Source organism: Haliaeetus leucocephalus, unplaced genomic scaffold, assembly GCF_000737465.1.
Source record: "Haliaeetus leucocephalus isolate CR32 unplaced genomic scaffold, Haliaeetus_leucocephalus-4.0 Scaffold373, whole genome shotgun sequence".
NCBI classification, from domain to species: Eukaryota; Metazoa; Chordata; class Aves; order Accipitriformes; family Accipitridae; genus Haliaeetus; species Haliaeetus leucocephalus.
In genome coordinates, this window is record NW_010972809.1 from 4,979,266 (window position 1) to 5,002,922 (window position 23,657).

General features: G+C 42.2%; 1 protein-coding gene across 1 annotated transcript in view; it reads left to right on the forward strand.

Annotated features, from left to right (window-relative positions):
- The window catches only part of NEDD9 (neural precursor cell expressed, developmentally down-regulated 9), a 37,356-nt gene that overhangs the window by 194 nt on the left and 13,505 nt on the right, over positions 1–23,657 (forward strand). Inside the window, exon 2 of the mRNA XM_010573219.1 lies at positions 16,956–17,396. Within this exon, the coding sequence (XP_010571521.1) occupies positions 16,956–17,396 (441 nt within the window). The remainder of the gene's footprint in view (positions 1–16,955; positions 17,397–23,657) is intronic.

Sequence of the window (23,657 nt, forward strand, 5' to 3'; positions counted from 1 at the left end):
CAGCCGTTGGCCCGGGGTGGTGCGGCCGAGCCGCCCCGAGCCCGCTGCTCCGTGCTGTCTCCGGGCACGGAGCCCTAAGGGGGTCCCGGGGACGGGCAGCGAAGGGGGGGCAGGCCGGCGGAGACCCCCGCCCGCCCCGGGTGCTCTGGGGTGTTGTGGGTGGGGGGAGAAGGGGCTTCCCGCCCGGTGTCTCGGCCCCTCGCCCGCTTACGCCGGCGCTAGCGAACGGTGTGAGCCCGGTGTCTCGGGAAAGGCGGGTTTGTACGTGATGCCCAGCGTCGGTTCGGGACGGGCATCGCTGCTTCTCCCCGTTTTCCAGTCCTTGGTGAATGTCTCGTCATCACAGCGCAGTTTTTCAGGGCGGTCTGTTCGGGTCACGAGCAAGAAGAAAAACCCCAAAACCACCGTATATTTAAAAAAATGGGTAGCCTAGCCCCCTTTCCCAAGTTAAATAATATAAGTGATTCTAGCTTAACCTTTTACTAGAGGTTTTTCTTCAGAAGACACAGATGTGGAGGCTTTCATCCTAATATTACTCTACTTAGAAACGTCTGGGCAAGGTACTGAATTGCCCACAGGGCATTAGATTACTGTACAGACATACCATAATCTTGTGTGATCGGAAAAAAAGGGGGAGGGAAGGAAAAACTTTACTTTCTCTGCCAAAAATAACTTCAGCATCAATAAAAAAGTGATTTGGAAATGTCACACATTATATACTTACTTGGAGACTAACTTGCTTTGGAAGTGAAGTCCATCTTCTTACTGAATTTAGGCGGTGTAGTGTCTCCTACATGGGAGCCCTAATGCTATAGCATTGTATAAGGCTATATATATAAGGGCAGAATGAGATGTGCGAGTGATACCTAGGTAAATATACGTAGATTTTCATGCTTTTCCATATATGTCTGAGCTCAGCCCAGGCTTTCAGGATCTCTCATACCCAAACTTTGGGAAAGGTCAGAGTTAAGTTTTCAAAGCTGCTGCCAGTTTCTCCATCTCATGGTGGTTAAGAATAACTGGGAAAAAGAAATTGTTTAAGATACAGATAGACAAAGATACTCCATGACTTTGAAAATTTTTTTTTTTTCCTTTAATTCTGTCTCAAACAACTGATCTGAAGTCTGAGATCAAATTCATCTCCTATCCCTTTCTACTCCCCCTCAAATCAGTTCAGGTAGACTTTATACCTGCTTAGAGAAGCTGTGACTCTTACCACAAAATGTCAGGCACTTGGGGTTAGAAGAGCAGTGTCACTGTTAGTCTAGAGCTCATGAACTGCTTTGCAACTGCCCATGACTAAGCGACACTTCTGTCACAGTGGCAAAATAATGGTCCTGCATAGTTACACAGCTTCCTGACTTCTGGTGTCACCATCTATCCTTCCTCTGATACAAGGAGATCATGCTTCATATGTAGCCCAGTGGCACTGCAAGAATAGGGACCGATAAGGTGGCTCAAAAGGTGGAAGTCTTCCCTGCTCTGTAATGTTTCCTTTGCCCTGTCTGTTTGGAATGAGCATTTTGGTTTGGGTTTGTGATTACGTAACTCTAGACAGAGAAAGCTAGACAAAGAACGTACGAGCCATAAAAAAAAAAAAAAAAAAAAAAGACTGAGGGTTTTGGCCTTCTTGTCAGACTAAGGTGTTTACTTTCCCTGGGAAATGTCAAGTAGTTACACTGTTTAACTAGGACAAACATTCTTAGATCTATTTCTTATCCCTGATCTATTTCTTATCCCTGGAGTAACACAGAAAGAAAATACCTGCTCATTCAGTGTCTATTATTTTCTTTCTGTATTTGCTTTCTTTCTTTTATTTTTCTATAGAAAAACAAAAGTCCTGTAGTTTTTATTGTATACAGAAAATAAAGGAACAGAGCATGCTTACAGGCTGCCTGGGGACATACCATCATTTCAGAGGTGGCTTAGATTCCAGGTGCAGAGTTGGGTCTATTTAACTGCTCCTGGTGTTATATTGAGGCCTGTCATTCTTTACTTTCATTGTGATAGTCCATAAGATAAGGCCTCATTTAATGAAATGATTGAGATTCTTATTAGAGTTTAATTAGAGTATTAACAGTTGGACAGAACAGGAACTGACTTATGTGTGAGACCCTGAGTATGTCTCTCCATCACTCGTGGCTTCACTTTCAGCGTGACTAAACCCAAGATCATTTCTGGTCTAGAAATCCTTTCCGCTAGTCAGTCTACCCTTTTTTCACTCATAAACATTTTGAAGACTTGTTCGCTCTCTTATTTTACCTAAGCTTCTTTTATTGTCCATCCCACTCTTTAAACATCCTTCCAACATAATACTCAAGTCTGACTCCTCTGAAAGCCACTGGGAAAATCCCTGTGGATTTAAGCAAGTTCAGAATTTTACCTTATATATGTCTTTAGTATGTCTTTACACTTCTGTCTATCTATTGCACACTGTGTGAAATTGAGTGAAGATGTGACTGTTTAAAGCAAAGACAAATTTAACCCCAGATTAGGTCCTCTTCTGCCATTCATGTGCTAGTTAAATACTGGAGAACACAAAAGTTACCCTGAGCCATGAAAAGATAGGAAATGTTAGCATAACAAATATTTCTATGTTGGTTGTGAGCATTTCTTAGTCCTCCTTGTCTAAAAGCTACTTTCAGAAACTAATTCCTGTAGGGTGCAGTTGTATTATGGCAACACCCCAGTTCTTCATTTGATGACAACAGCATCCTTTTGTGCTAAATCTCCATGTACCACAAAACTGCATCCCATCAAGGTCTCACAGGATGCTGTTCAAGTAATCTGTAATCCAGAAGGTAGGATCAACCCTTTCTGAAACCAAACCCAGACTGTGATTCCAAGGATGAAGCAGTTAAAGCTAAAATGTGCTATATAGGAACAGAAATACCAGTGGGTTACCATGATCAGAGAGGAACATGGATGGGAGAGGATGTATCTGGCCAGCAATCCCAATGCCCTTATCTCAGGCAATAAAAGTGTGACAGAAGCAAAAGGGAGAAGACATTATCATAACAAGGCTTTTGTAGCTTGTTGGCTGTTCACAAGACAAAAAAAGAGGGGGAAGGAGAAAGGGGGACTTATCTGTTTACTAAAGATCCAAACAGTTAGTGAAAGAGGAGAGAAAAAAACAACAAAACCCCCTGCATTCCTTACCTCATTTAAGCCAAAAGGAATGACGTAGACGTAAAGTATGAGGTCTTGATTATCTATTTTTAGATAATTTGTTGGGCAAGGGAGAACCCTAAGTAAATAGGGTTTGAAATGCCTGCCATTTGTGCTAAGGCACAGTCCTGTAATATATAGACTTGGTTACAATGCCTGTATGCCAAGACAAACAAAATAGTGTCACTGGGAAGAAATACTATATTCCCAACCAGGAATGCTTGTGAAAAGCTGCTTGTAACCCTGGCAATGAAAGACTTTGAGTGTTGGGCCATGTAAAAGGAAGAGAACTGCCTGTACTTTACTAACCAAATCCTCTCTGTTTTGTTTATCCCTCACACTCCTCTTTGTTTTCCTTTTTTTTTTTTTTGCTATCTCAGCGATCACAGGGTGACAATCAAACTTAGGAGTAAATAGGAACTGTAAAACCTTGTAAAAGGTAGTATTAGAGAAACAAACCAACAAAGGGGAAAAACTGTACAAGTTTGTGCCATCTCTGTTACCGTTGTGAATTTGCAATGGAAGTTTCCATGCTTTTTATCTCCTCCATGCATGTATGGAGGAAGGTGACAGAAGTCTAGCAGGGTCAGGCCTAAATCAGCAGCAACACTAGTGACATGTAGCAGTAGGACTGGCTCCTTCCTAAAGCTTGGAGGGCCACTGTCCTTTTCAGATTCCCACTCTTCCCACTGTGGCTTCTGTGTTGCCCCCCACCCCCTCCCAGCCCCTGGTAAACTTATGTATTGCTTATAAGCCTCCAATTTTGGGTCAAGTATGTATTTGTATACTTAATAGAGGTAACTGCCTCAATACCTCAGGGCATTTGAGAAACTCCCACGATAGAATTTGTTTGCCCTACCAAAGGCTGGGTAAGATAGCAAGGTGCTGTTCATTCTGTTTTACAGAAGGAGGTGCTGCTGAAGGTGGGGGATGTTACAGGACTTGTTTCAGAGGAAAAAGAAGAGCCATCACAAAGCATTACAGCTAACAGCATGCAGGTTTTTTTGCATGATTTCTAAACTTCTGTTTTCATGCTAACAGCTGTTCTTGAGTAATACAGCTGTAAATCTATTTCAACAAGAACCTGGTAGCCTAATCTGTCTCTGTCCAGTAGTTCCTAGTACATGATGGGGAAGCAGAACTGCCAGAACAGTCTTCCTTGTATTTTTGATAGTTCCAATTCAGATTGACCCTAGATAGTACAAGAGGTATTGGATACTAATCTAGGGTTTTTACTCATGCTTTTAAGATTCTGCTAGAGGCTGCAGTCACATTAGACTATTACTTTGCCCTTAGGTATCTTGACTCAACATTAGTCATTGCAAGCACTGCCATACTATCAAAAGACCTGATTAGAGGGGCACCTGCCAGATCAGAGAGCAGGAGAACTGCCTAATAGGAAGACTTTATGGAACATCTTCTGCAAAGCAAAAATGAAAGTACATTTTAGGAGGGTTCTGCAGCCTTTCTAAGCCGATAACCACTGTTTTTCAGAATACAGGTTAGACTTTGGAGAAGTCTCATGAAGTGTTATTTTGAACTTGTTAAGTGTTGGAGCACAATTCCTAAGACCATGTACAAACTCACCTTTGGAATCTTATGATCTCAAGCACAGCAGCAAGTGGGGTTAGAAGAGATTATACTTGCACTGATATCTTATCACTGAACATTGAACTCATACGTGTGGTGGTTCAGGAGAAGCTTATACTGTTGAACTGCCTGTGCTCCGTGACAAATACCAGCATCATTGCAGCAAGGCCAGGTGCGTCTAGTGACCCGAGTAAAAGTCTGAATGAGGCAATTCTCCTGAGTCACACACACCTCCATGCATCACTACTGGAATGGGTGTACCTACTGGCTACTTTGGCCAACTTTAGAAACGGTAGGAGACAAGAAGCCTTTTTCTTCTCACAAAGAACTTGCACTCTTGGTAGTCCTCAGCCAAGCATGAGGTCCTGCTCTTGCACAGAAGTACAGGAGAAGAGGACGTACACCCAGTATCTGGAAATAGCAAACAGCCTTGTATCTCTGTGCATACAAAAAGTAGAAGACTCTCACTGGAGCATAGGGCTTCCTCCTTGTCATATTGCTGTTATCAAAGGTGTTAAGGGCACGGGAATGTCTTGTGCATATAATAGATGGGCTTAGGTCACTTAGGGGCCTAGGTAAAGTCACTTTTGTTTTGCTTATTTTATTTGGACTAGCTTGTCACAGACATCTAAGTACTTAAAATCCCATTCATGCCAACAGGAATTAGGAATCCGCCTGTCTCCAAGATCTAGAGTTTAATTTCATTTTTAAAGCGACATAAGCATGTAAGAGGAGCATGCACAGGTGTCTGCCTTAGCTGCAGTGGAGAGCAATTGTGGAGAACCCTTATCTTCTACTGTTCCCATTTCTGTCTGCACTTGATGGAGACAAGTAGCTGAACTTCTTGAGACATTAAAGTCCACACACCTCTGTAGGAGCTCACATGCAGTAACATTTGGAATCGTAAATGTGCAAGTCACATTTCAAGATGCTTCTTTACATAATAGGTGCTCTCTGAGCATCCATGAAAGTAATGGACGTTTACCTGTTACAACAGTACTCTGACCCCTGAAAGATGCTTTATGCTAGGTCTTCAGTAGGATTGATCACAGTCCTCTGGGACTGTACTACAAAAGAATATTTATGGCATGTATTCAGCAATATTTAAGTTGGGCTGCTGCTGAGTAAAGCTGCATTTAGAGGTACTCCTAGCTGCCTGTTAGTGGCTGCAGCTCTCGGTATCAGTGAAGCTAGGTCGCTTTATAGCAGCTAAGAGTACAGCCATGAATATTGCTGCCTGTTTATCACAGGCTGCTCTTGGCAAGTGACCTTTTTCTTTTGCCTTTTGGTCTAGACATTACAGTAGTGGAAACTGTCTTAATTTTAAGGAGTTCATTTTTCCACAGAAAATTTGGACGTAGCTTGTGTTTGACAAGAAACAGGACTGCTAAAGCTATAGTTTGCAGTCCTAGAAACACAAGTGCATAGCATGGCAAAAATTGTGTGGGTTTTTTTTTCTCTATAGGGATGAGGCCCATTCTTGCCTTTCTATTTTTGTTTGTTTTAAAAACACTTCATTCACAGTCAGTGGATTAGCCTGCCCAGAAAAGGAAGAGTAGTAAGAATGGATTTACTCTACAGGAATGCAGTCAGCACATCAGAAGCCCTTTCTTAAGCAGTCCTCATTCACAGCAAGGTTGAAAATTTTAGCAATAGCAATACTGTCAACCATTTGGTGACAACAAATCTTAGAAAATGCTGAAGGATCCTAGGAGTAAATCTCAATTCCTCCAATGAATGTCCGGCTTAGTTGAGGGCAGGGGGAGAAAAATACAGACCATGAAAATTCAATGATTCTCTTTCAAAGGAATTTTTTGATCCAAAGGGTTAAGTACAAAACAACTGCAAGTGTGCACTCTCTGTTTAACATACAGCTTGCAGTAGGTTGGGTCATGAATGCCTTTGTCCTATGGACTTTACGTCCAGTTAAAATGCTTAGGGGTAATAAACCAACTTTTACTGTTATAGAAGGGCCTAGTTTACAAGCAGATATCTTCTCTTTTTTTCTCTCTCCCTGCTTATACTGATTTATCTTGTTCTCAGCCCAGAAACTGCACAAACCAATCTCTCACATGATCAAGAATACAGTTAAAGTTGCATTTCAGTCTGAGACTAAGCATAGTAACTATAACTGGTTAAAATGCACTCACACACTCTCCCTTCTTCAGGGGTATGCTTCTCTAGAAAACGTCAGCTTGCCAAAATCAAGCTGTTCTGGAAGGCTTGTTGACTTTTGGCTGCTGCCCTGAGGTATGAAGAAGACCCTGACCGGACCTGGCAAGCCTCATCTACCAGCCAGGCTTTGCTCCCCTGGAAGTGGGTCTGATTCACAGGCAACTTGCAGCCTGTCCCCCCACCAGCCTGCCGAGGGCTGTCAGGAGCCTGGAAACTTGAGTTGCCAAGCTTGTTTCTCTTCAGTAAGCTGGACTCTCAGGGCATCCCAAGTTGTGGCTGCTGTGTAGTATCCCAGATGGTAACACTAAAGTGACAGAGAAGGGTGCCTTCCCCTTCTATGGAGAATTTTTGGAGAGACTTGGAGGAAGAATAGCATGTCCCAGTTCAGCTAAGTTCTAGATTTAAAATAAAAAAAAAATTAAAAAAAAAGAATCATACTTTACAAAGCTGAAGACATCAGACAGAAGTAAGTTGGTGACAATACTGAGGTCCTGTGTCTACACAGCTATGGTTTCTTGACAATCAACTTGTGATTGTTTTCCCAGAGCTGCGTAGAGAAGGGCTAAATTTGGGAGGAGGGGGTTTTTTGTAAGGAAACTTTGTCTGGGAGAAGACTGCTTGCAAATGCCAGAAAATGGAAAACTGAGAACTCAAAACACACGTTTTGGGATTCTTTCTTTCCATCTTTTTTCTTTTTTTTTCCTTCTGCTCTGCTCCTTCAATTTTTAAGCATTCAACATCCGATCTCCTTTCATTAAGTTTTTAATTGCTTGCCTGAGGGAAAGAAGTTAGGTTTTCCATCTGCTTTTTGATTTTGATGTACTGCGGTTTAATCACAGTGAGATCATATTTACTCTAAGGCTATTGTTTGCATGCTTTATTTTTTCCTTCCCCCCCTCCCCAACTGATGTCACAGAAGGCACACAGCCCTCAGACAGATTTGAAAAGACCTTTTAAAGTCATGGAACTAGATCACACCCTTCCTTGGGTGGGGGGAAAGGAAACTGGTTACAAGGGTAAAACATATACAGAAAACTTTGCGAGTTAGGTGTGGTGGAATTTCCCAAAGTATTAATAGGACTTGAAGGTAAGTCAGGGGATGTAGTTTGCATTCCCAGAAAGAGCAAAGAAAATGCATTCCTGTAAAACACCAGGAACTTGGAGGGCAGGGGAATAAGATCAGAATATGTCACCAGTGGATCACTGCTCTGCTTCACTGTAAATGTTACTGTCACAAACTGTATTGGTCTTCTACCATAGCTCCAAAACAGGGTGGGTGGTCTGACAACACAGAAGCAGTGTGCATTAATCTCAGGGGTGTTCCCCAGGGCTGAGCGAAAGAGCATTACCTCAGATATGCCCCTTTCTAATGTAGCTGTGACCTGTTGCGTCTCACTGCACAGACTCCAAACAGAAGGTTGCTATGTAGTAAAAAGGGAGTTGCCACTTCTGTTAAACTCCCCCTACAAGCTCACTGAGCACCTCAGAGGTTTTGTGCGATTTAGATGGTGTTTGTGATACAATACATCCATCCTTCACTGCATCAGAAACAGAAGGGGTAAATCAACTCCTTATTTAACATCTGACCTTAAATTATATTTCTACGATTACCTTTGTAATGCCTAGGAAAGCAGAGCAGCACCCCCGCACCTCACATCCCCTCTAACTAAAATAAAATAACACCAGCCAAGCCAAAAACCAAAACTCAATCAAGAGACAAAAGAATATCGTTCAAATGTACAAACAAAGTCTAGCTTGTTGTCCATCTAGCCAACATAGAGTTATTTTGTTGCTCTTAATAAATACAGAGCCAGAAAACTTTTTTTTCAACTCACTTGTCCAGTTTGAACTGTCAGGCACAGCAATAAGCTGATGCACTCGGTGCAGAACAAGGAAGTATTTTATTCACACAGGTCAAATCTTTGGTTAGGATCTCCTGCTCTAACCTTTGTTTTCGTATTTTTTCCTTTTTACTTCTCCCCCACCTTTTCTACCCTCCTAATTCCTTCTTGTGGATTCAGGCATTTGGATTCCTTCCCTAGTTGCAGGTTCACCACTGTGCCTCAGTTTCACCAAGTACTTTGCTGACTGCCTACAAAAAACTGGATACACAAACATCTCCTATTTACTTAAAAATGGAGCAGCTATGCTGAAACAAAAAACGTTCTTAGACCAGAGAGCCTTCAGTCTCTCACATGTTTATGTTACATTTGAATCCCAGTCTTGGGTGAACTGATGGACCACATCAGCATCTTGAGCAGGAGTGTGAAGTGCCTGGGCCCTAGTTGGTCTGCTCGCTGCCTGCCTGCCACCCCTGCTGGGTGGAGTATTGTGCCTGGATAAACTGTCAGTGAATATATCCAGAGCATGACAGCCATAATGCCTGCTTTGGCTTATCCAAGTGTGATCCAGTAAGGAGGGGACATTCCCATTTTTCAGCCTTAACTTTCTGTGTAACTGGCCATGCTACAAAAAAAACCCAGCCAGAACAAACTCTGAAATTCAGACCTCTCAGGCCAGACAAAGGGGCTGGGACAGCTCGGTGGAACACTGAAATAAGACGCTTGCCTTTCTCCCCTGCAGACCCAAGGGTTTCCGCATCACAACCTCCAGGCAGCTTGGCATACCTTGGCATGACTGACAGCCTCTGTTCCGGAGATGCACAAGACTAGAGTGCAAGGATACTTAAGGTGGATGAAGACCTGTCCTCCTTAGGGCTCTGCTCAGCCTGTTACCTCATAGCACTCTCATTAGCTGTAAAGCCAGCCTTCCAAATCTGCATGGAAAACTGCCTTAATTTCCATCCAGCAGGACCTGTAATTATTTGGGCTAGCAATGGTTGACCAGAAAAGTATCTGCACTAAAACAAAACTTTGGTTTTCTGGTGAAAGAAAGCAAGAGAGTGCCTGAAAAGTGGAACTGTGGGCTTTGCCTGGAAGAGTGAGCTGAAACATTACTATGCTGAGCATTTGCAGCCAGGCTCCGTCTTTTGTCATTAGCTGTGAGCCAAGGAAGCTCGCAGTTCCCAGAGCCAGCAGGCAGACCTGCAGTCTGAACTAGGTGCTAAGGGCCTTTCAGAGTCCTCCTGCTGAACGTGTGGTAACTGCAACACCCTGGTAGTGCAGCAAGCTCTTCATACATGCTGTGGTAGCACTTCCTGCCTCCTCTACATAGCTATGGGTTACCTGCACACAGCTTGTTGCTGGCGATTAACCATTACAGGTCTGCACGTGTGTGTGGGCTGTTACGGCCAAGCAGCAAGGTGCCATATCCTAGTCCATTCCCCATGTCGGTGCCCACAGGGACGTGTTGTAAGAACGTGCCGGTGCAGCTTTGTATGTACCAGATAATGCCTTTGCTGTTCACACTGCCTTCTTCCAGGTTTAAGGAGACCAGCAACAGACATTTTTCAAGGCTGAATGTCTTATTCAGTGACCTCTGTCAACTTGTATTAAGTAGCCTTCATGAAAAGTTGCTTGTTAAAGGTAGACCTGTTACCTACTGTACCTCAATAGTTTCTTTCCTTGCAAACACAGCACAATAAATTCTTTATTTCAGGGGCAGTGACAGTGAGAAATACAAAAGGAGATGGGAGCTAAAAAGAACAATATTAAACTGTCCAATGACCCTTGCACTGAAGCCCTTCTGTCAGGAGGCACAACAGAGCACAAATTTCCCTCTCTTCTACGAGTATGGCTTGTAGTTAAACTGTTTGTCTTAGAATAAAACTCACTCTTTACTGGGTTTTCAGATCAGTTCTTCAGTCTCACAGGCAAATCACAGGCCTACTGCAACTGTACAAGGGTACATAAATGCTTAAGCTTAGTTTGGAATGGCAGTCATTCATTTTAAAGAAACCTAAAAGACAGGGGAATCTGTATTAAAAATATTATGTGATGGATAATTAAAAGTGATCCAACCGAAATGAAGCTACTGGTTTGTGGACAGACACTCCTTTGGAGTGTCTTCCCCCACCTTTCCTTCCTTTGTTCCTCTCTTCCTTCCCTCTCCTAAGCTAGCTAAACATAGAAGAGAAGCCATTTGGCATTTTAAGAAACAGTTCATCCAATAATAGAAAAAAGGGGTCCCACCCTTTTTCAGTTAAGAGCAGAGGTGATTTCCCTAGTTCTGTTTGCACATAAACTCTATGCATAGGAAGCAATATTTAAAAACAAGACAAAGCAGAGCAAAACAACACACCCCACCAGCCAAGCACAGAGCAGGGATCAGTATCCACAAGCCTGCATGCTCTGGAACATCCTCATATTGCACCTCTAAGGGAAGCGACTGAAATTCTTTGAGCTTATGGTTGGTTGAACCTTTTCCTCGAGCATTCATTCATTGCAGAGCTGGCTGAGGAGTCAAGTTGGCAGCCCTCCACTAGGAGCTTGGCACCATGACACTCAGCCCTTAAAGAGTCCATTGTATTTAATCTCATAGCATGTCATTTATTATTCTGGTGTTTGCTTCCGTGGCTGTGGGCACCTCGCATGCTCATTACCCACATCACTGGATGTGTTTAACAGGAAGAGTAGATGTTTCCACCACTTTCTTTAACTCTTGCCTCTTCCGGCACTCAGCCTCATCAGCAAACAACCTTTTCATCCTCCAAACCACAAATTACAGAATTCTATCAGTTCCCATCGCTGCAGGGAAGGCCAACCAAAACAGATCATATTCTTCAAAGTATTTTCATGTGTCTTTATTCAGTGGCAGGCACATTAACCATCAAGTGCAGTAGGCTAAGGAGAGAGTAGACACCTTTGACTGTTCTATAATAGACCTCATTTATGCATCTGAATTTGGCCTGTAATTCCTTCAGCATCTGAGAAGAAAAATAGTTTCCAGAGTCTTAGGGTTTTTTCTTCAGCTTCTGCAAGTAGAACAGCTGATAGCTTTCAGGACAGCGTCTTTTGCTCTCAGTCAGGATTTACTAGGACATGCATCCTGGATGCAAAAGTGAGAAAATCTAAGGCGTGCGGAGAATACAAATTGTGCCTTTTATCTAATGTACTTGCAACTGGCATTAAAGGAGAAATCAGAAGTTTCAAATCCCAGGTTCACCTTACCTAGAGACCTTGAAAGCTTTACTTTTGTCTCAACCAATGTAGAAAGTTGGGACCACAGGCACTGTAATCTACATTTAATCTAGAGAATATCCATTTCAGTTTTAGATCTTTTAGACAGAGTTTCTGACACAAGGCATCAACAAAGTCCACTGAGCCTTTTCCTGCAGCACGTTCCAGCTAAAATCCCCAGGCAGCTGTCATTAGCGTCAGGCTCGCTTTCGCTTTGACCTGCTGACGACTGGGATAGCACTTTATTTAACAGAAGACTGGGAAACTTCCTTATTTAAGTGATTTTACAGAAGGTGCTTTCTACTGCACTCAAGAGTCCAAGGTTAAGAGGAATTTAAGCTTCTTGAGAACAAATGTGTTTTTTTGTTTTGTTTTGCCTGTACAGAGTATTACACAGTGGGGGCCTGACCCTGGCTTTGACTTCCAAATATCCCAGTATTGCTAGCTAGGCCTGAGGATACAAAAGCTGAACTGAATCTTTCCAGTCAATCCTTAGTTGTAGAGAAGCACTCATTAATTGAGGTATGGTGGCTGTTACACAGAGAGCTCAGGAGAATGGAGCTCTATATAGACCACAGGTACTTTCAGATTTTGAGGAGAGCACCACTGCACCCATCATGTAGTTAATTTAACTGGACCAAAAGAGAGCAACAGACACTTCCATCCTTAATCTTATTAAAAGAAGGTGATAGCTGCCGGTATGTTCATTTTATGAAGCACAGCTGATTTCTATGGCAAACCAAAATTTTTTCCCTCTCTAGGATCAAATCATTTTTCCCCTGCCATTACAGAACTTGAATTTGTAGTTCTGAATCTGTTGCCCTCCTTTTGTCTCTTTGTATTAGAAATATAAAGGGACTTCTGTGCAACTTTCCAGTTGCAAAACCAAGCTCCAGTACAAGTTTCTCATCAGCCCCTTCTCTATTACGAATTTGTTTAGGAAATGGCCATGGTTATTTCAGCACTTAGTCAACGAAAAAGTCACTGATATGCCTTTGCCTTCTCATATCAATGTTAGTGGTAATTTGGTGCCTGTTTCACAGGCAGATGAGTGATGATCCATACCTCTAAGAGCAAGTCCAATTAATGCCAGATAACCCTCCCCAGTCTCTTAGCTGATAAGACCAGTGAGAGCGAGACTTGCAAGATGAGGGCTGTGATGCCCACAGCATCCAAAAATTATTCAAATTTGTCAAATCAATCCAGATAAAACCCACAGGCATTGAGGAATGTCTCCAACCAGGACTTCTTTCTGTGTGTGGAAAAGTAGAGACTACCATCTTGATCACCACAGCACATTAAAGGTACCTCTGTGGTTTTCAAAAGCTTTCCTGATGACCTTCTGTGGTGACAATTTCATTTTTCTCAAGACTGACTCTAATGACTAATGAAAGCAACTGTGGCACGTTCCTGAAGCTCATACTAAGAAATCCTGTGAAGGAAGAATGAAGTCAGGGAAATGCTCAAAACACAGAAGGTTTGCTTAGCAGGAACAGTGCCTATGATGCTGGCAACAAGCAACAGGCTTAGAGGTTCTGGTCCCAGTGCTTACTTGCAGGAATATTTTGCCTGCTTCACTGCTGCTGATGCTTGGTGGCATGGCTCTGCATTATTTAAAGGGCCTTTGGAAAATTGCTGTGAAACAAGTGGCAACCAATTAGTATAATTCACATACTGGTGCCTGAGTTAACACTGACAATGAGAATCTGAAGCTGTTTGCAGCACAGAAGTTCTTGAAGCACACCCAGAAAGTATTAATACACTGCATGCCAGGTGGTGAGAAGGTCACTGGGACAGAGATAATGAGCAACTGGGAAAAAAAAAAAATCACATGGGAACTTCTGTCTGTTCTAATTCTACCACCATTCCAGCTTTGTTCTGAGAATTGCTTTGCTGTAGAAGCTAATCAGGCTTTTCAAATACCTTTAATCACCAAAATATAGAAGAATAAACATTTATCACTGATTTAGCCTGCTTGTTTTATGCCCCCCCCATCTTCCTCCTCCTTTAAACAACATCCTCTGCAAAAGCCTCCTTTAAATAGTCAGTTGCACAGGCTGAGCTAGTCACATTAGTAGATTTCTCCTGTGAAAGGCACACTAGAAAGAAATGTGGAAAGATAAGAGATTAACTTGAATATTTCGGACTAGGCAGGAACTTTTCTTTTCTGAGCTCCTTGGACTCAGCTGAGCAGCCAGGTCAACACAGCAAGAGCACAGATGTAGTGTTCGAGAAGAGACCACTGTTTTTGACTGTGCTAAAGAATAGTTTTACAGTTCTGCCAAGGCATGAACAAAACTGCTCTCTGCTTTACCTCTATTCACATTTCTTGGCGTTGTTGACTGATGAGCTGAGTAGGCGTACATCAGAGGGAATGGTGGGCCCCAGTGCTCCTGTTTACATGGGAGTTCAAAATGGCAGTCCTGCTTTTCCAAGCCAAAGCTTAATTTAAACTGACCTCACTAATGATGCTGATGAAAGGCAAAGCCAGTGTTTCTCATACATTTGAAAGCTGATCCCCCATTTGGAGAAGATGGATCAGAAAACTGATCTCATGCACCCCATTTCAAACACTACATGTCTTGGGAAAAGCATAGTCATCTACCTTTTATGTGACATCTGAGCTTACCCTTTTTCCATCCACCAGTCAGCTGTTCATACAACCTCCTGGCCATATGCTACACTGTCCTCATTTTGGCTGGGATAGAGTTAATTTTCTTTCTAGTAGTTGGTATAGTGTTATGTTTTGGATTTAGTATGAGAATAATGCTGATAACACACTGATGTTTTCAGTTGTTGCTAAGCAGTGTTTATACTAAGGATTCTTCAGCTTCTCATGCTGAGCCAGCAAGAAGGCTGGAGGGGCACAAGAAGTTGGGAGGAGACACAGCCAGGACAGCTGACCCAAACTGGCCAAAGGGGTATCCCATACCATACCCAGTATATGAACTGGGGGGAGTTGGCTGAGAGGGATGGATTGCTGCTTGGGAACTAACTGGGCATCAGTCAGCAAGTGATGAGCGACTGCATTGTGCATCACTTTTTTTGTATATTCCAATCCTTTTATTATTATTATTATTGTCATTTTATTATTGTTATTATTATCATCATTATTATTTTCTTCCTTTCCGTTCTATTAAACTGTTCTTATCTCCACCCACAAGTTTTACTTTTTTTTCCCTGATTGTCTCCCCCATCCCACTGGGTGGGGGGGAAGTGAGTGAGCAGCTGCGTGGTGCTTAGTTGCTGGCTGGGCTTAAACCGTGACATACGCTTAAGAAAAGTTGAATTGAAGAAGGTCAAATGGAAGTCTGCTGTCTTGATGAAGCACAGAGGTGGTGGGAAAACATCAGTGTATATCAATGGGGAAAGATACAATAAGTGGGGGATAAAAAAAAATTTTTTTTATATGTCCAAGAAGGAGGATAAATATGACAGATAAAACCACTAAACTGTACTTGACACTATCCCTTTAACAGAGGGAAGATAAATGTTCAAGACAGCTGCATATCCTATCACAGTGGATTCGTACCATTTCAGTTTGTGTACTGCATCCAAATACTTCAGCTAGAATGCTCCAGATCCAGGGCTTCCTATATTTTTTCAAGTGCTTACAATTAGTTTATAACCATCTCTCCTGACTGCCTTCACCGAAAAGCAGGCAGGCATGGAGCAGTTCTTGCCAGCGCATTTGGAAATATCACCAGAGCCAAGAAATTAAATGTTCATGGCCTTTGTGAGGGGTCCAAGAATGTCAATACAGCCAGCCTGCCTACTTTCCATTGAATACCTAAGCTTGGCCAATTATTCAGAACTGGATGTGCCATACAGGCCTGCAGAGAAGGAGGGAAGGGAGCTGGTTCAGTCTGCGAGAGGAGATGGCACTTGTTAGTAACACACCTCCTGTACCTCACAGACTACAATCTTACATCTGCTCAGAGTTGGCCTAAAACTTCTTAGCAGAGTTACTGCTGGTAGCATGGCCACACCAAAACAGAGGTCAGGGCAAGCTGCAAAGCCTGCCTGAAACACTAGTCAAATGCTTGGGAATAGACCTGTGTGAAGTTCCCTATACTAATGTTACTGTTCCACTTGACATAATCAAGCAAAATACATATAAGTATGCTTAAACTATGTTGACACAGGTCAAAGACACTGCTTGGCTGCCCTTAGACTCCTCCCAAGTTACACATAGACATACTCTATGGTAATGCTTGGTAACTAAATTCTTAGGTTCTTTGACATAAGGAGAGGCCCACAGGGATTGGTACAGCTTTCCCCATGGCAAAGGCATGACTCCAGCTGGGGTCACTGGGCACATTATTTTTTAAATAATGTTCTCTTCAAAGTCTTTCTACAGAGAGTGGGTCTTTGAGGAACCTTGTCCTTTGAGGTTGTTTTGTGGTGGTGGTTTTGAGGCAGCAGGATGGGGGGGGGGGAAGAGGCTTTTCACCTGTTAAGCTGGTGCTATGCTGCACTGTGCCACCAAGGAAGTTTACAGAAAGAACGAGAAGGCACAGAGCTACATACCAACATGAGCATCGTAGTTCAGAAACTGTGACATTTTGCCAATTTGTATTTTAGGCCGTTTTTTCTCACCAGGTGGTCTACAGATACCTGACTCTAAGGAGCCTGCAGGTGGCAGCTAAGAAAAGCCAGCCCACTGTCTTTACACTGATGGGATCTGCACCTCTAGTGGAAAGTCTTTTGGGACCCTGCAAATGGAAAAGTGTTTGGAAACAAGTGCTCTGGATTATGTCCCTGAGAGTCTTGTTCAAGTTTTATTTTAAATATCAGCTAGCTAGCTGTAGCAGTATACAGAGCACATTTATAGGGCAATCTTTTTCAAATTCAGTTCTTCTCTCCACCTAGAATGTGCTTGCAGTTTTAGAAAAGTTCTAGCTTGTTTGTTCATTTGTTTTTCTTGGTGTTCTTTTTCCACAGAATCTTATGGCAAGAGCCCTGTACGATAATGTCCCTGAATGCGCAGAAGAGTTGGCCTTCCGCAAAGGAGATATTTTGACAGTGATAGAACAGAACACTGAAGGTCTTGAAGGATGGTGGCTCTGCTCCTTACATGGCCGGCAAGGCATCGTTCCAGGCAACCGTGTGAAACTCCTGATAGGTCCAGTGGTACAGGACAGTCCTTCTGGCCAGGATATGTCCAATTCAGGATTGATGCATCAGTCCTTCAACCAGCAAAAGATCTACCAAGTGCCAAGCTCACATGCCTCAGCACGGGATCCTGTCTACCAAGTGCCACCTTCCCATCTGAATCAGGGAATTTATCAAATACCCACTGGTCATGGTCTAGTGGGACAAGATATTTACCAGGTGCCACCTTCCATGCAGAGATGTGTTGATGGTCCAGCTCTGACTAACAAGGTGCGTGCATTTGGTTTCATGTCATAGCTCCAAAGCAGGTCACTTGTGCTGACCACCAGTGAAGTGGTTAATGTCTAGTTATAGCCTGTGGACTTAAGATGTAGGAAGGTTAAATATACATAAGTTACTGCTGTAACTTTACTGCTGTGGGAAGAAGAGAAAGGTCCAGTTCTTAATGGCTTGCTTAATTCACAACTGAGATGCACGGTAGAGCATTTGGGGAGGTATGTGATCTTGTGTCCTCACAGGCTCCCAGGGAAGCTGAAATACATCTGGCCTATGCACTTTTGCATTATATGCTCAGAAGAGAGCTGCTGCAGTAAGATTAACTCTCCCACAAATTAATGAACAGTTACATCACCCGCCCAAGTAATTTTTGTTTAATTAAAAATTATGTATAGTGCTGCTGGAGAAGTCCCAGTGGGTCTAAATTACAAAGAGAAAGCAATGATTAATGAGACAAGGGCCATATTTGGAAGAGTGAGGGAGGAAGAGGATGATGATAATGAGGGATGTTTTAATACCAAACCTAAAGTTTATAAGGGTGCACGTGATGTTTATCTACAGCTAAATTTCTTGATTGAAAGTGGGAGCTGCAACAGCTCCATGATGCAGCCATTACTGCAGCAGATGAGAGCTCCCAAGGCTCCAGTGAGAGGCATTGCATTATGTGGGGCCTCCCCCTTATTCCTGCTGTCCCTCTCAGGCTCTCCTCATCTTCTGTCACTCCCTCATTTTACCTTCGCAGGGCACCTGCCAGGTACCCTGGTGGCAGACAGTTCCTTGGTGGCTGAAAAGAATTAAGGAAGGTGCCTGAGGGAGGAAGGAGATTCTCCTGGCCTTCCAGACCCCTTATTGCCAAGCCAAAAAGAAGTTCCTACAGTCCCTCCATACCCGGCAAAATAGCTCCAGCTTTTAGCATCCTCCTTACCTTTAGAGCTTAAAGCATAGTATTTATATACAACTTCTGAGCAGATGTCTCTGTCAGGAACTTCCTGACTGGTTTAAACTTTCACCTCCTAATTTAGATTGGCAAGACAGTCTGTTTCAGGTTTTTCCCCCTGCCTCACCCCCAACTCTTTCGTATCAGGCCTTTGGAAGACATCTTCTAATGCTTCTATTTCCTTGTTATAATTTCATTTTCCTTGATAAGAATAAGTGGATTTTTTTTCCTTATGAGCAAGAGAAAAAGACCTATGAAATCATTCCAAGTCAACTTATAAAGAGGTTTGATTGCTTAGCTTTTCCACAATTATGCTTTGTAGGGTGTGCAGGAAGATAAAATGAGAAAATTGCACTTGCTGCACAGGTAGAGATGGGAGCTTTGTTGTTGCTTTGATCAGAGGCAGCTATGTCTTTAGTCCCTTGGAATTGTTCAGTTCTACACTAAGAAGAGCCCATTGGGATTGAAACCATGGTAGACAAGAGAGAACTGTAGGGTTATTGGTAAGGGAGGACTCGGTGAGTTAAAACATACTCCATTCTTTAGCATCCTAATCTTGCAAAACTGCTTTTTAGTGCTACAGCTGCAACTATCTGTTAATGCCCTTGTGAAAGAAAAGCCTAATTAAAGGGAAGCACTTTAGCACTTGTCTCTGTCTGAGCAAACAGTCTGTCCTCCAAATCCTCCTCCTCCTCTAGGGATCAGTAAAAACAATCCTTAGTATTAAGGAAAGCAGGAAATGTTGAAGATTTGACTTTGGGAATCTTTGCTTTGACTTCCAAAACGATTAATCTCTTTTCTCAGACTTGTGACACCTGCCCAATGGCTTAAGTGAGCCACTCCGCCTTCTTCCATCAGCAGAAACAGCTGGTTAGCAAGTTGTGCATTTGGGCAGTTTTAAGGACATTGAAGGGTTTTGCTATGAGGTCATCCCATATGTAAGCCTTCTTCCTTCCCATAGCAGTAGCTAGAGAAGACTGTGGCCTCTAGACACCATTCTAAGCAGGACCAGCAGCAGTTTTTATCCTATCCATTTCTGCCACATTTGCCCATTTTCTTTGTGCAAATGTGTGGTTTGGCTGCCATACAAGTTTTACAGGCAAAGCTTAGGAACTGCTGTCAGGCAGGAATTGTCTAGCCTCAAGCAACAGTAAATCAACAGCAGGCATGTTATAAAGCTATGCTGAGGTAACACATCTTGTTAGCCAGAAAGGCAAAGCAACTCAAAAAGCAGTCCTGAGGCAGGTAATTATAATGATGAATTGATTCTGGCCAAGCTAGTTGTTGACAACAGAGCTGTATCGGCTCCTTCTATCAAATAAAAATACCACCTTCTAAAACTCACCGTACAAATGACAGAGATAACGAGGGATGGTTTAAAATTAGCCTTGGTTAGCCCCAAGCTTTTATAGCTGCGCTGCATGTTTAGTCACAAAATAGTTACACCCCTAAGTGTGAAGAGTGTCTGACGAGCATAAAGATACAAAAGCTGTACCTTAGAATTTATTCCTTCTTTCTGTGCTCTGCCTTCAAACTTACTCTCTTTTCCTGCAACCAAAGAGAAAGAATCTTCAGACAAATCTGACATTCAGGAAACCTGGGGTTTATCCTTGCCACAGACTTCTGCATAGTCTTGAGTGGTGTTTTTGCACTTCAGCAATCTCATCTGCAAAATATGTGGGGTAATTATGAGGGAACTCATTCTGGACAGACTACTTGGAGCACATCCTTTGGGAAAGGTGCTGTCAAAGCACAAAGTCTCTTTTGCATCTGTGATTAATCATTAGTTCACACATGAGCTTTAAAATAGTGAAAGTGACATGGAAAAAAAAAGACACCACTGTAATTTAAACACTCTTTTTCTGGTTCAGTATTTCCCCTAACTGATCTGTTGTGCTGTCCCTGCCATCCTGAAAATAGCATTGGCCAAAAAATTTAAAGGAAACATTTCCTTGTTGGAAAACAGTTTTGACAAATTCTGAAAGCTTTCTGTAGGAACCAGTAGCTTTCAGGAGAGCTTTTGATCAAGGGAAATCAGCACAAAACAGAATATGAGGCTGATAGGTCACAGCTGTTCAACCAGGGAAGAGGCTGCACTGCAGGGCTTACCAGCCCTGAACTACAACTCCCAGAAGGCGTGGACAAACTCAGGCAAATAGAGATCAATGCCAACTTGGAAGACATGAGCTTTTTTTTGTTTGTTGGTCTGTTTGAACTAGAGTTTTATAGTTCAGGAAACACTCACATTTATCCATCTTTTAAAAGTGGATAAAGCAGGACAGGGAAGGAAATTATTCACGCGTGAACATCCCTGGCCTATTTCCGAGTATAAACATCCCCTTGACAGATCAAGGGTTTCACACCCTGACATCCTGTGATCTCCACCTTCTTCAAGAGTTCACTGCCTTCAGCAGGAGGTTTAGGTAAACTATGGCTAAGGGAATGGACCTTGTTCCTTGGTCTTTATTTGTGTTAGAGTCATGTTGGTTGAATCCATGAGAAAGTGGAAACACCACCCCACAAGCAGCACTACCCTGACAATTCTGGCACAGACTTCAGTAGCAGAAGCCAGTTAGCCACGTTACGATGTTTTTCCTTCCAATTAAACAAGTACTGTCTTAGCTGGGAGGAAACAAATGGCTGTATATAACGTTTGTTCCAGAAATAAGCCTGCCTTTACATTGTTATCTTTTTTCTTGCCTATTTTCACATTTATGAAGTAAGAAGAGACATACACTAAGTATATTAAAGAGTTGTGTGGCAAACACAATTTGCCAACAAACTACAAAATACTAGATACGGTCCCATTTTTTTTGATGACAAAATATATTTACATTCCAAGATAGAATGTCCCCGTTTACCCTCAAGTCTGAAATACCAGAGCTTCCTGTGATGCGGTTTACTTAAATGGCCCAGTCATCTTCTAGTCCCTCTTCTGCTTTCACATTACAAATTCTGCTTTGGGGATTTGTATCCCTTGTAACAAAATATTGCTTCAGTGTTAGAAGTGCTGAACACACAGCAAATTTGCTGAGTACAGCAGGAATGGTAACACGTACCTCAACACTCGGTGCCCTGTTTCATAAAGTACAGTCTAAAGGGTGAAATTCTCTCAAATTAAATGCAAACTCAATGGTAAAAACAGCACACAGCCTTTTCCTTAGACTCAGGAGTTTCATTTGTAACTTTCCATGTGACACTAATAGGAGAAAAGCCGTTTTACTGATAAAAAGCCTGTGCAGTTAATCTATCCTCAGCGGTCTCCATGAAAACCACTGAGTGAAGAAACCCTCATCCACAAGTTAGAGTAAGCAGTAGTTACTCACTGATGTGATTCGTAGAAAAGTATTTTAAGAAAAAGACTGCATTTTATTAGGCTGAGCAAACATATGAGCTCAACATTACTCCCTGTTTCTCCCCAAGCACAGGGCTCTTTTTAATCAGTTCTATTTGTAGACCAGAGGCATGCATTTTTTCCCTGTAGTATCAGAAAAAAGGCCAGCCCTGCAATCTCATCCAACAACCGAGGTCCCCAGGGACACAAATCAACCTGCACAAGCATAAGTACAGGATCAAACCTTAGCTAAAAAAAAAGAAAAAAGGAATAAAAAGAAAAATGCAAGCTTATAGACTTGTTTCTTGCTGATTAGAAATCTAACTGGACTTTTGGTTACATCTGAACACACACTAACCTAACACTAAGTTTGGGTAGTCTAAATTTCCCTGTAAGTACTAAAACCCAAGCACAGCAGCAGAGCATTTTACAGAAACGTGAGTGGAAAACTGATTATTCAAAAAGTGAATCTCTTCGTAAGGAGGAAGTGTGGTTTCTGGAGATAGGAAATGGATAGATGAAGATGGGTTGCTAACAGTCAGAAAACATAGTTCTATTGAAATCCAAAGGCTTTGCAGGCATTCGATGATTTTTGTAGATGTTTTGTTTTGAAGGAAGACTAATTAGCCTCAGAATATCATCATTCCACATGTCTGGCATGAAGTGTTTCCATTTTTCTTTTTTAAATAGCAGTGGTAATATTGCATCAGTTTTTTTTAAAAAAGTAATCTAAATTAAGCTTTCTCCCAAAACAGATCATTAGAATGGAATCAAAGTGAAATTGATGTAGTTAAGTTCTTAGGAGACAAATTTTCCATAAGACAGTCCATCCCTAATCCTTAAAAGACACTAAACATATTCCCATTGTGTCTTGCCATCACAACTTTTTTGTATGCACAATCAGTCCTGACTGAGGTCTGGTATATAATAATTATATAGATGCAACAGACAATTAATGATGGAGTTTATATCTGTTTAAAATGTGTCTATAGCTTCCATAAACTTGCCAAAGCAAGCTATGCTAATCTAAACACCAGTTAATAGGAGCACTTGTCCATACAGCTGCCTTGAGAAACCCCTACCAAAATCAAGCCAGAATATAGCTTGTGAGCCAGAGAACCTCTACAAATCACATTAAATTGAGCTTCTTCTTGATGGAAGGTTTTCTTTGCCTGCTTCTCTCAGAGCAACCTAGTTCCCAACTTAAATGATTTAGGGACACTTCCATTATTTCTGCCCAAGTGTACCTCCAAGAGCACTCTTGTGGAATTGAAACTCTTTGGCAATGCTTTATCTCAGCCATTTTTTTGCCTACTGGGAAATGCTAATTCACCAAAACTGAAACTGGTGACAGGGAAGGATCTCTTCTGAGAAACGTCTTAAAGGAAGAAAGAAAATATTTGAAGGGAAACAAGAACTCATGGAAATACCCTACTTCAATTCCCAAATGAAGCTTTTTTTTTTTTCCCCCCTCTCCAACTTTCCATCTAGAAATTCAATATAGGCGGGAAGAAATAACAGAAATAAGATGAAGCTCCTCAAAAGAATTGAAACGAGTTGTTTGGGCTGAACCAAACTGGTTTATTGTTTGTGAGCCTTTAGGATTTCATGTCATTCAAAACAGTAAGACCACTGTCTGCCCTACCTGTCCCAGCACCTCATCTTCTCATCCTTTTTCTTCATTTCTTCTCCTCCTGCAAACCTGCCCTAAATTTAGGCTTCTGTCTTTGAGAAGAGACAGTCATAGTATTACTAGCATAGAAAACAAGTGCATGTTTGCCAAATGATTCTTCATGCGACAACCTTTTTAAAATGGGAAGACTAGACAGATTGGGATGGCAAAGCAAGACACTGCTTTAAGTATTTATCATGGGCAAGATACCAAAACACTGAGGTGCTGAGTTTCACCACACACTTCTCATTAATCAAAACTCCAGCTCAAATTTAATCACAGGTTTCCAGAGAGTGCTTTATCAGATAAACA